Source organism: Odontomachus brunneus, unplaced genomic scaffold (assembly GCF_010583005.1).
Source record: "Odontomachus brunneus isolate Ranch 3 - 2012 unplaced genomic scaffold, Obru_v1 Obru_scaffold_046, whole genome shotgun sequence".
Lineage (NCBI taxonomy): Eukaryota > Metazoa > Arthropoda > Insecta > Hymenoptera > Formicidae > Odontomachus > Odontomachus brunneus.
Genome location: NW_022639496.1, coordinates 2022438 through 2034952, shown reverse-complemented (window position 1 = coordinate 2034952; position 12515 = coordinate 2022438). Strand labels below are relative to the sequence as shown.

The window sequence follows — 12515 nt, the reverse complement described above, 5'->3', positions numbered from 1 at the left end:
AGCACATCGATAGTCTCGTTTCTGTTTAGAATACGAGAATATGTACGACATACCGCGATGGTTATTTGTATAAGTCTCTCATGTAACTCTACTCAGCCCGTATCGACTACTCGGCCGGCGGCCGAGCAGGCTTAATTGTACGAATTGCAGATGCAATCAACGTGACTGTGCTAATCGAATCGTAAGGAGAGAATCCGCAAAAAACGTGCCGCGCGCTACGCTACGCTGCGCGCCTCGTCGATCCACGCGGCCGCGTGTGTATGTGTGTGTGTGCTTCCGGCAAAGTAACGCAAAATAACGTATACGATACAGATCGCGCCGTAACTGTCGCGTACGACTGTTCATACCTGACAAACGAGTCGTGATATCGGGATCTGGCTGTTGCTTGGACGCCGTAAACGGCACGGTAGGATCCGCAGTTGATTCTCCTAAGAGGAAGGAAGTCCTGTAAAAAGATAGGTGAATTAAAGAAATGTGATAATTGCAAGTTCCTAATCATTCTTAAGTGTGCGAGTCACGGTAGAAAAATTCTTTCGTACTTTCTTCCGTTTTTATTCTCTAATTGCTACAATTAAGATATTCTTTCACGTTGATCGGGACGAGTCCAATGAATAGCTTCTTGTTCCATAGTATAAATTAGCTATATCAGTATACGTTATAGACAATATTGGATTTGATTGTTAGTGAAACATGTTAGTGAAATGATGAGTCAGTACGTTGGAAGCAAAAAGAGATAGAAATGAAATAATATCACATTATTCCTGAATTTTAAGAATAGAAGGTATTAATTAGCTTCGTAGGTGAATTTCCAACAATTTTTTTAATTTGCCTGTTTTTTTGCGAGAAAAGTAGTGAACAGCCATGTAGAAAGTAAAATCGCGTACAAACACACGTGCGTAAAATTGAACTGCAAGTATCGTCGTGCGTTATTCGGTTGCCATCGTTTGCAACGATGCTTCCGCATTGGATGTGTTATATAAAAGAAAAAGAGAAAGGGGAGAGAGAGAAAGAGAGGAAAGGTTAACGCAAATTAGCGAACTATTCGTCGGCCGCTGCTATTGTGAACAGACAATAAGCAATGAAGAAAAGTGCAAAACCTTCCCTGCATTCGACATATTCAAAGGATCGATCGATCGATCGATTGTTGTCTCATTGGAAATCCGTCTGCCAGAAATGACATTGGCAAACAATGATCCGTGATTGAAATCGACAAAGTGTAAGGAGAAACTAGACGTTCGATCGGTTACCCAAAAGAAAAAAAAAAAACACAGAGGTATTTCTTCGTAGGAAGGTATTGGACGACGCTTGTCTATGTATTTATCGTTATATTATAGTTTTGGCAGCAGCCTTTCGCGCTCGTTGTAAAATCGCAGTTTGTAAGTCTGTGTGCTCAGTTGCAAAACGGTTTGCACGCATTTTTCCCAATGCAGTTGCAGCGTTTTAAATTGGCACATCACCGGCGCGTTTGCGCAATAATCAATTGTGATCAGGAAGCGAAGTGACAATATATCCTAGGTAGTCAAACTTGCACGGAAAAAAAAGGTTTGGTTGAATCAACCAAATATCTGGTCGAATATGAACGATCCAGTAATTCCGATTGAAGTAATCCGAATTCTGTTTAAGTTAACAAGATTTTTGGTTGACTAACCAAATATGTTTGATTATTTAGCAAACTTTAATCGGAATTTCTGAATCGTTCATATTCGACCAGATATTTGGTTAACTCGACCAAACCTTTTTTCCGTATGCAGAAGCAGATATTGCGCAGTGTTAAATCTTGTAGGTAGCTTGCTAGTAAAAACACAACAAAATCTGCTGCTAGTAGAGTGTGACGACAAATTGATGGCAGAAACCGAGCAAGAGATGTCGTTCCATAACCATTTAAATGTTTTTGAATGAAACATACTGCTATTTCTGTCACCAATCTGTTGTCAAGTTATGCTAGCAGGCTATCTATCGTCAGGACACGAGCAGACACAAATGACTATGGATTTACCACGGCCTGATCGAATCTATCTACCGGTCCAGCTAACATGACGACGTCAAATGACGTGTTAATGACACATTAATGGTGTCTCTAACGTCAATAAAATGTCATTAACACATCGTTTGATGTCATCCTGCTACTTGCGAATATACTGTTAACACTTTGCTTATTGAGCACCTGACATCACAACTGCAACAGAAAATTCCAAAATAAGCAAAAAATATCTTTATTACATTCTCATCTATCAGCTAAGAATATAACAAAGAATCAATATTTACATGGTGTACTGCCAGATAGTACAAAGAATTAAAAAAGAATTCATTAGACATTTCATTTTTGTGTCACCAATTTTGAATTCTTTTTCAGGTACAAAAAGAATTCTTTTCATAAAAAATTTTTTTACATCTGGAAAAGGACTTATAATTGGTGACATAAAAATGAAATGTCTAATGAATTCTTTTTAAATTCTGACATAAATATGAATTCTTTTGGGATTCTCTTTGCTATTTGGACTGTCACTTCAACTTATACCAAAATCGATTAGCACGCAAACACGTCGGCAGTGCGCCTCGATCGTGTGACAACCTGAACGCTGAAACTTCATCGCAGAACAAATGCGTGCAAACCACTTTGCAACCGAGCACACCTATTTAACGTTGTCGTGTCGTTATATCGTAGATATCTTAACAAGCTGGTGTATGGGTCCGACTTTCATGCCTGTGTAGTAATCGAGAAAAAAAAAGAAGAGGAGGAGGAAAGGAGAGATTTAACGACCGAAGTTATCTTCGTGCGTAATTCTTGCTTTTAGATGTTATCATACGTACTTGTGCGGTTGAAACCAAATAACAAGCATAGAGCCTTCTCCACGAGCAAAGGTTTTGTTCTTAGAGGAGGCTAAGGGGGGAGGGGGGCCGCACTAGTTTCTATATATAAATGTATTTTCTTTTTGTGCGCGTTTTCGGATGCGCTACGCCGGCACCGAGAATCGCCAGTCGAATTTCGCTTCGAGATTGTACTCGAATTGTTGAAGCTTGCACGAGATATGTAACACGATTGCAACCAAACGACTTTTATCTATAGGCGTTAAGAAGATCACAGAATAAATATGGTCGCGAGATAATATATCATTGGTGGATCGTATGAATTAACAATATAGATAAGGAGTATTCACGTCACCAGACGTGACAAATTCGTTGTTAACTATTTAATGTTTATTCTGATGTCTATGTGTATAACGTATCTATGTGTACATAAGAAGATATGTTGTGTCGAATAAATAAGCTGAATGATCTCTAACACGCCTGAATATACTATCGCCATCCTCCCAACGCAATTTAGTATACTGATAATCATTTCGCTCATTTGAGTTCTTTCATAAATATCAAGCAATTCAAGCACAGGACTCGAAACCATTGTTCCAATAAGCAAAATGTTAGTAGTGTGCTGGCCGATTGGCAAAAAATTCGATTAAAATCCGACAATAAAATCATAAATCCATCTGTATAACATTAAAATATGATTATAGCATAAAAGTAGCATTATAGTAAAAAAGGATATATAAATTTTTAAATACACGTATATATGTATATATATTTCGAATATTATCATAAATTATAAACTTTCCACCACAGCAGTTTGAAGACAAAATTGTGAATAATTCTGAAATTTATGTATAATGTCTGTATACTAGCCTTTTAATATTATAGTAATTTTTCATTAAAATTCTAAATTTAATTAGTAATTAAAATTAAAAATATGATGTTATCCTTGACCTGATTTAGGGAACACATGTTAAAAATGTCTCAGCTTTCGAATGATCAATCTACTTATAATTGCGCGCTAATAATTAAATAATATTTAAATCTATATGTAATGTAAGTTTTAACGATAAATAAATTTCAGAATTATTTACCATTTTGTCTTCAAACTACTGTGATGGAAAGTTTATAATTTATGATAATATTCAAAATATATATACATATATACGTGTATTTAAATATTTATATATCTTTTTTACTATCTGTACATTATGTCTTTATCAAATAAACTGATGCATAAATAAAGTTTCAACGATAAATAAATTTCGGAATTATTCATCATTTTGTCTTCAAACTGCTGTGATAGAAAGTTTATAATTTATGATAATATTCGAAATATATATACATATATACATGTATTTAAATATTTATATATCTTTTTTTACTATCTGTATATTATGTCTTTATCAAATAAACTGATGCATAAATAAAGCACTTAGAGAAATAAAAAAATAGCTTCTTTCTTATTTATAATATTGTGTATATATATATTTATTTATTTATTTACCTTAATTTCGTTTTAAACTAATAATTATACTTAGTTGAATGAAATAAATGTATAGAAACGTAATTTTGATAAATAGTAGATGGTTCCCTAACAGCACAGATGTCCAGGGGACATCCAGAGTACATCCTAAGGAAGTCCTGAGGACATTTCTTCGTCTTCAGGACGTCCTAAGGACGTCCTAAAGAGATCTTGTGCTGTCTGGGTTGATAAATAGTAGATTTATAAATGACTTCTTTTGATGCGCTACTGAAAATACGACATAACTATCTAGCGATATACCCATACAGCACAAATCTTCAAAGAACGTTCTAAGGATGTTCTAAGGACATTCATACATTCTAAGAACGTCCCAGAACATTCTCTGAAGATTTTGTGCTGTCTGAGTAACTAACTTAAATTCATATTTTAGCGACAGGGCCTGCTGACATGACAGATTGACAGCAAATCTGGCTTAGCTTGCAAAGCAGTCTATCGCCAAATTGCACACAGTAGGTTTGCTCGATTTCTGCCGCCAATTTGCTGTCAAACTGTTGAATCTGCTTGGTTTCTGCCGTCAATCTATTAACATAGTATGTCAGCAATCTCTGTCAGATCTTTGGCGGTAATTTGGCAATATCCTCAGATAGAACCCAGACAGCACAATGTCCAAAATTTGGTCATAAGACGTCTTATGACTCGATTTTGGACATTTATACTGTCTGGGAATAGATTATGTCAAATTTGTAAGCTTTTTGTCATAAAAATTTTATAGTAAGCTCTGCTCAGAATCTGCCTGCGCAGGTTTGACTAGTTGCGTTAACTTCAGTGAATTCAAATTCCAATGCATTAAGTACGCGAAAATGATCCTTGTGTCATTTTTTTAATTATAGAAAAAGATTTCAATATAACTTTTTCCATATTTATAACATCGAGAGTTAAACTCAATTTGGTATTATATCGATTTCAAGTCAAGTATTCGAACAAAACTTATTAAAATTATATTGATTTTCATTCTAACCAAAATTTATTCATAACACTAGCAACTTGTTAACATTATTTTGAAAAATGAGTGTATCATGTCGCTTTTGTCATGTTGCTTCCTAACACTTCACCTATACACTTCATCTATTGTTATTTCTTAAATGTAATAGATAAGATTAGAATATTTCTTTCTTACTTTAGTACTGCTTCAAGTACCATTAATAGGATTTCAGGATTTCAACGGTAACGACTAGTAATTCAAAATATTGAAAGAAATTCTCCCGACAGAAACAGTAGTGACTTCTAGCGGAGAGACTTTCATACTAACAGTGAATTTGCCTACCTGGTACCATGATGTGACTTCACGAGTCACTTCCATTATTATCGATAATTCAAGTCGTAGTATGAGTTAACAAAAAATCAGACAAATTAATCATTTTTCAAATACTACTACTCAAATGACGTTTTAAATAAAATCTTTTACTTTTTAATAGCATAATTGAACGATAATCCATTAATAATATTTGCAATAATAACATTAACAATTAATTTCATAATATTGAGTTCAAAATTTATCGTCGCAGAAATTGATCAAATTTGGAAGTATTAAAAGAATAACCGACATTTAAGTAAAAAAAAAGAAAAAAGAATTAGACATCGATTTGTTCACCCTTATAGAAATTTAATACTGATAAGTGATAATTTGGCCAGTGATAATTACTGTCGTTCAATAATTTTATTACTCGTACGAGAAATAAAATTACTATTTATTACTGGCCAATTTATTACAGCCAGTGATACTTTTCTATAAGGACATCGAATTCCCATATCGTAATAACGATTGACGATTGCGTTTGCATCTACGGTTGTCTCTTGGCCAATCAAAAAGGAGTTGTTGGATTGATCAAGAAACTATTGTAAACTCAAATAAACTATTGTGAACTCAAATGAACTCAAATGTAAACGCAAATCTAATCGCCAATCGCTAGTGTGATACGCGGTCTGTTCTTTTCAGCTGCACTGTTGCACAGATATATTTTATTCTACTGTAACTTATTGCACCAGTGCAGCAGTGCAGCTGAAAGGAACAAACCACTGGGCAGAAAATCGTCGCCAATCGTCGCGTCTCCACTTCGACGTATGACGACTTTGACGCTGCTTGTAGAGATTATTCTTTTTTTGGGTGTTATGTACCATTATCAATAGTGGATAACACACAGCAGCGATAAAGACTCGCTCTGTAACACAACGGGGATAAATAATGCAGACTATTACCTTAGAAACTAGTCGAGATCTTAGAACATAACCTTGCGCTTTCCAATGACAGAACGCTTAGCAATAGAATTATCGTAAAGTCGAGTAACGTGAACTGACTGCAATTATAGACATGATTAAGGCAATTTTGGTCTTCAATAACCATGGAAAACCTCGTCTGTCGAAGTTTTACCAATATTTTGTGAGTATACGATGTGGCTATTTGTAGATCTTTTCTATTTTATGTTTATAAAGTGTAAAATTATTTTTCTGGGTGTCTTCAAAATAATAAAATTTATATTGATTTTATAATGTATTGCCACAAGTCTACAATTTTATACAAAGATACCCAAGAGTGAATTGCGATTCTGTAGAAATATAGCAAGTATCGGTTTACCTGATAAATATATTTTCTGCTTCAGAACGAGGATATGCAGCAGCAGATAATAAAAGAAACATTCCAACTTGTCTCAAAAAGAGACGACAATGTATGCAATTTCCTGGAAGGTGGCAGTTTGATTGGTGGATCTGACTACAAACTGATCTACCGACACTATGCCACACTTTACTTTGTGTTCTGTGTTGATAGTTCAGAATCAGAATTAGGAATCTTAGATTTGATACAAGTCTTTGTTGAGACTTTGGACAAATGTTTTGAGAATGTGTGCGAGCTCGATCTCATTTTCCATGTGGACAAAGTTCATTATATACTCAACGAATTGGTAATGGGTGGTATGGTTCTTGAAACCAACATGACTGAAATCCTCACAAGGATTGAAGATCAAAATAAATTAGAAAAGCAAGAGGTAAGTACACTGTTGCACTGTTGCAGTTTTCAAACTATCTTGATTGTGATCTACTCATTTGTCTTCAATTGCTCTTATATCTCTACCTTACTTACATTATTAAATATTTCATATTACAATTATATCATTAAATATTTCATATTACAAATATATCATGATAATAATAATTGATCACAGTCAAGATTGTCGATCTATGTCTATAGTGAACAAATTTTTGTAAGTTTTTATGCTTAAATTCATATCCCACTTCATCGAATAGAACGCTAGCGGTGCGCGTTTCAACCTAGTACAACAAACTTTGCATATATGTATATACTTCCTCACTAGGCTTGAAAATATTAACTGCTCAATACTAGAGTGCCCGATGGAGTCATTTTAACTCTTTTAAGATCTTATAATCGCCATTTCCGTTTCTCGCAATTTAGAAAAGAAATCTCATGATTTTTTAATTATTTTTAAAGTAGAACACTGAAAGAACAAGAGATCGATGATATTGTTATTAATTATTCTACCTTAAATGCTTCAGAGAGTTGTTTTGACTATTTGTCAATATTATAAAGACAATATACAAATTATTTGAAATTTTTGTTTTTAATCCTGATTAATTTTGATGAAATTTATATTTTATTTTGTGTCTATTTATCAATCTTTTTTGTATACGGAAAAAATATCGTAGCAGAATTTACAATTCTCATAATCTTAGACAATATAAAATTATAACCGAAATTATTATATATTTGTTCAAAGAAGTTATGCACATTTGACTTTTTACCACAAAATTATTGTAATTTGAATGTTTTCTTATATTGTATATCAGATAGATCGCCAGATTTATTGTTTTTATAGTCATTCATACTTTTGGTATGGTATAGAAATTAAAAGTTTGGAAAAGTTGTGAGAATTGGTGAATTCGTTTACAATATAAAATGTCTATATTTTGCAAATTATGTTCTTAGTATTATGTCAGAAGCCATTATTGAGATGAGTAATGAGAGAAATAGAGAGTTTTTATATACTAATCGCAAAGAGTGAAAACGACTATTTCGGGCATCCAAAGGAGGTCCCGGGCATTTTAATGTTAAGGCAGTCCGTTAAACGCTAGCTGTGCATGCAATCGGAACGTTCTGTAGAGCGAATTTGATGTAGTGTTAGATAGGACTGATCGACGTAACATCAATTTTAGGGGACTTACAAATCCGGACGATCTTGCTCACCCCGTCCGTTTGTCCTCCTGGGGCCCCTTCCCTAAGTAAATCGGCAGTAGCAAATTGGGCCACTTTGTACAATTTTATTTTTGCAATATAATGTACCTGATGATTCGCTCTTTTTTTTTTACCTTCTTTTTTACTTTACCATAACTCGAAGGTATATGAAGATCCTTGGTAGTTTCGCAAAGCAGAATGAGAGCGTTCGTAACACGCATGGCGACGCAATTAATGTTTGTAAATGTCCGCTCCATTAATGAGTGCCTTGACAATGTATACGTATCGCAATGCTCTATAAGAATAATAAATATCGTCATATTGTGTAGCTATCCATCATTTGCCTTCGCTCCCGAGCTAATCAGACTAGCATTCACTGAATCCTCCTATATTTGCCCGTTTTCCGCTTCTCTTCCATCCGTATGTGGTGTGTGCAGGCGGGAATCACGGCAGCGCCAGCGCGTGCTGTCTCAGCCGTGAAGAATATGAATATACCACAACAAATAAAGGATATGAAGCTGCCTGACTTGCCGCAAGCTATAAAAGACCTCAAATTCTGACCAGCCGTTACTTCGTTGGCTCCCAGCTGACTGGTCTCTTCTGTCATCCCAACCGACACCACCACCACCACCACCACCACTACCACCAACACCACCATCGCGCCGAGGACATTTTTCCCTTCCCTTCAAGCAAGCGAGAATGCACCAATGCTGCCCGCTACCTCCGCGTATATCCCGTCGCAACGATACCAGAGTTAAAGATGATGGAAAGAGCCGCTAACACCATCTTTCTTGGACTATGGTTTATATTGATAGAAAAATAAATGGAGAGAGAGAAAGAGAGGAAAAGAGAAAAAATACCTATATATGTACATTTATATATATATATATATATATATATATATATAAGTTGAGTCCTGAGAAAATTTATATGTACAAAAGAGAAAAAGAGAAATCAGGCAATTGTGAAGATAGTCATTGCAATTTTATACGTAAAAGAATGCTAGAGAAAGTATATATAAAAAAAAGACATCAGATCTCCACGAATTCAACTAAGATATTATCAGTTTTCCACTGTTTGAAATAGTCTAGCGCATTTTGCACGAGAAACTCTCATCAGAAATACAAAGCACCAATATGTTAAATTGTAACAAAAATATATTTAATGCAAAAGCTAGCAGTGTGTATTATTCTCCGTTTCTTAAAATTATATTTCTACTATACACAATAATATATTATGCAAAAATTAAATTTATATTATTATATAGCTTAAATTTTACCTGGAATCTAGTTTCTAGCTCAACTTATTGATTATATTAAGAATACAGAATTCAATATGCTACAAAATACACAATAATATAAAATCAAATATATATAAAATCTATACAAAGTATCTTTGTCATATCAGTACTTTCATGAAATTTTACAATTCTGTTGTCAAGAACATTATCAATTACAATGAAATATTTAACTAAAAATGCTGATTTTACAAACAGCAATTTTGTAATAAATTAATGAAGGCATAATTAATGAAATTAATGATTATGTTCTAATACGATTATGATTACTTTTTAGATATGGCCATTTCATTTCTAAGAGTTGTCCATATGTAGCCCACTCCTTTTTCTGTAAGAGGTGGTGGATAAGGCGTGTTTTTCAACTTATAATAATCTGATGGAGCATGCATTACAAATTCCATACACTCTAACTTTCGCGGTAAGTCCTCTTCTGGGCCAATTATATATGTTTCAGGAGTGAATCCTTCTTCTGGTGGAGGACTACAAGAAGATATCTAACTTAATAGCACTTAATATCAGTAAATGTCCACATACAGGAATCATTGTACAAAGGAGAGATATTAGGATCAAATATGATAAGATATAGAGAATTACCTTGCTGTAGTAGGTAATAACCAAGTAACAGCAGCACTTTTTTCACAATATTGATCAATCAATAAGCCACGTATTTGAGCATAATAAATGCCTCCATCTATATCTTGCATAGATACTATGTCACCAACTTGAAAATATGTACCTTTATAAAATACAAAACTGCTGGTAACTGGAGTTGCAGTAGCTGTAGGTGCTTTGACAGGCTATAAACAAGTTTAATTAAATTTGTGTAATTGGATACTTACATATTCTACATTCTATATTTTATTGTATAAAATAAATTTAATCTACCAAAATTTTTAAAAACTATATATATGTTCTTTTTTTTAACAATATCAATAACTTGTTCTTTGACGAATTAGAAAGTCCAAAAATTGTATAACATATAAGGGCTCTCCGTTTTTACATACCGTTTTCTTGAACAAATTCCTGCGACCTTTGCCTTTGGGCACCACCTTATGAGGCCCAGAAGACTTCGAATTACAGTATCTTGTTATTCTCGTGCTTCTCCTGGTAGGCTTTAATATGTTCGCACTTTTGTCCTCCTCGTCCGTTTTGGGGCACGCGTTTGCCTCGGCATTCCGCTCGTCCTCCAGACAGGCATTGCACAAATTACCGGCGTCGGTGGAATGCCACAGCGGGGTCTCGCGGGTCCCGCATTTCGTGCATTCTGGCTTGTTACCGAGTGGCATCTGACAACTCCTCTCGCTACTACTGGTCGCACTGATCCTCGATTTACAACTAGTAGAAACAAGTGGCTCCAAAAGCCACTGTCAATCACAGAATTCTAACTTCACTATTTACGCATATACATTCACGTGTATATGCAATTGCCGGTCAATTTTCGCACGTGTATCATTAGCTAATTGTAAAGGCTTTTACAGAATGCCAGGCAATAGGAACAGGGAATAGGAATTCTGATTGGTCAACTATTTCTATTCCCTGTTCTTATTGGCTATTGCCTGTTCCTATTGCCTGTTGCCTGTCATTGGTTGCTTTCCAACAAGAGACACAAGTCGACACAAGTATCATCCTATCTTTGCTACTCACTAAATGTGGAACAAAGATAGAATGATGTTTGTCGGGAGCGGTGCACTTGGACACGGTGCATTTGGACACAGCCAATCACAGCACCGTGTGATTAGAGACATTTGTAGGGTCTCTTGGAACAGCGACTTGTGATTGGACTGTGTCCAATTGCCCCGTGTCCAACTGATATACACCCATTGAAAAGATTTGTGAGTCATTCTATTACTTGTAATTAATTGTTCTTTTTTGGACCATGTATTTAGCCGCAAATAATGACCGGAGGTAAATTAAACAAAGGTTCGGTATGATATCGTTTGTATTTCGTATGAAGAGTTATGAAGTATCATTAGTTGCTTTCTAACAAGAGACACAAGTCGACACAAGTATCATCCTATCTTTGTTACTCACTAAATACAGATAGAAACAAAGATAGAATGATGTTTGTGTCGGCTTGTATCTCTTGTTGGAAAGCAACCATTAAAAAGGTTTGTGAGTCATCCAGATAATTTTAATTAAATATTAAAAAATCATATATTTGGCCTAAATATCGATCTCAAACGCTGCTGTGGAAGTACCGTCAGGCACGATCGGTGTACTATCTAGTATTTCAATATTCCTGGTTCTTTTTCAGGTAATTATGGCTGCGTTCCGAAATTCACTGCCAGTACTGAAATTCTATAGTGTACGTAACATGAACTATAGATTTTCAGTACTGACAGTGAATTTCGGAACGCAGCCTATGTATATACAATAAGGCCTTTTTCGAATTTTGATATTTTTTTGCAGCTCTTTTGATAAAAATATTTATTTTGATTCCAATATTGATAATCAATCGGGGGAGTCCGAAAAATATGCAAGTTATATATTGTTTTAACTTTTTTTTTATTTTTTTTCACTTGTCAAATGTTGCTGTTTTCCCACAATTTGAACAAGTTACTAATCTTTTAATCACATTATGTAACTGCAATATCGAACGACTAGAGGGGGGCTCTGCCCCCCGCATCCCCACTCAAAACTAACCCAACTCAACCTATCGTCACATTAGCCGTTAGTCATTGTTT

At 34.7% G+C, this 12515-nt stretch overlaps 2 protein-coding genes across 4 annotated transcripts; one reads left to right on the top strand and one right to left on the bottom strand.

The window, feature by feature from the left end:
• The first annotated feature begins 6232 nt into the window (after positions 1 to 6232).
• On the top strand, positions 6233 to 9710 carry LOC116844784 (AP-3 complex subunit sigma-2). Of its 2 annotated transcripts, none has more exons than XM_032816810.1 (3): positions 6233 to 6728; positions 6949 to 7332; positions 8516 to 8954. In XM_032816810.1, the coding sequence occupies exons 1-3, from the start codon at positions 6660 to 6662 to the stop codon at positions 8579 to 8581; spliced, it is 519 nt and encodes a 172-aa protein (XP_032672701.1). In that variant the 5' UTR covers positions 6233 to 6659; the 3' UTR covers positions 8582 to 8954. The 2 variants fall into 2 exon arrangements, with proteins under 2 accessions (XP_032672701.1, XP_032672700.1); XM_032816809.1 differs by lacking the exon at positions 8516 to 8954 and adding an exon at positions 8972 to 9710 and having other exon boundaries at positions 6240 to 6728.
• Positions 9328 to 11318, bottom strand: LOC116844783 (GATA zinc finger domain-containing protein 1). 2 transcript variants are annotated; one of them, XM_032816808.1, is made up of 4 exons: positions 10836 to 11318; positions 10426 to 10628; positions 10235 to 10311; positions 9328 to 10159 (listed from the first exon to the last, which is right to left on the bottom strand). In XM_032816808.1, coding segments are annotated over exons 1-4 (564 nt in total). In that variant the 5' UTR covers positions 11118 to 11318; the 3' UTR covers positions 9328 to 10157. The 2 variants fall into 2 exon arrangements, with proteins under 2 accessions (XP_032672699.1, XP_032672698.1); XM_032816807.1 differs by having other exon boundaries at positions 9328 to 10311; positions 10836 to 11317.
• Between the last annotated feature and the right edge of the window lie 1197 nt (positions 11319 to 12515).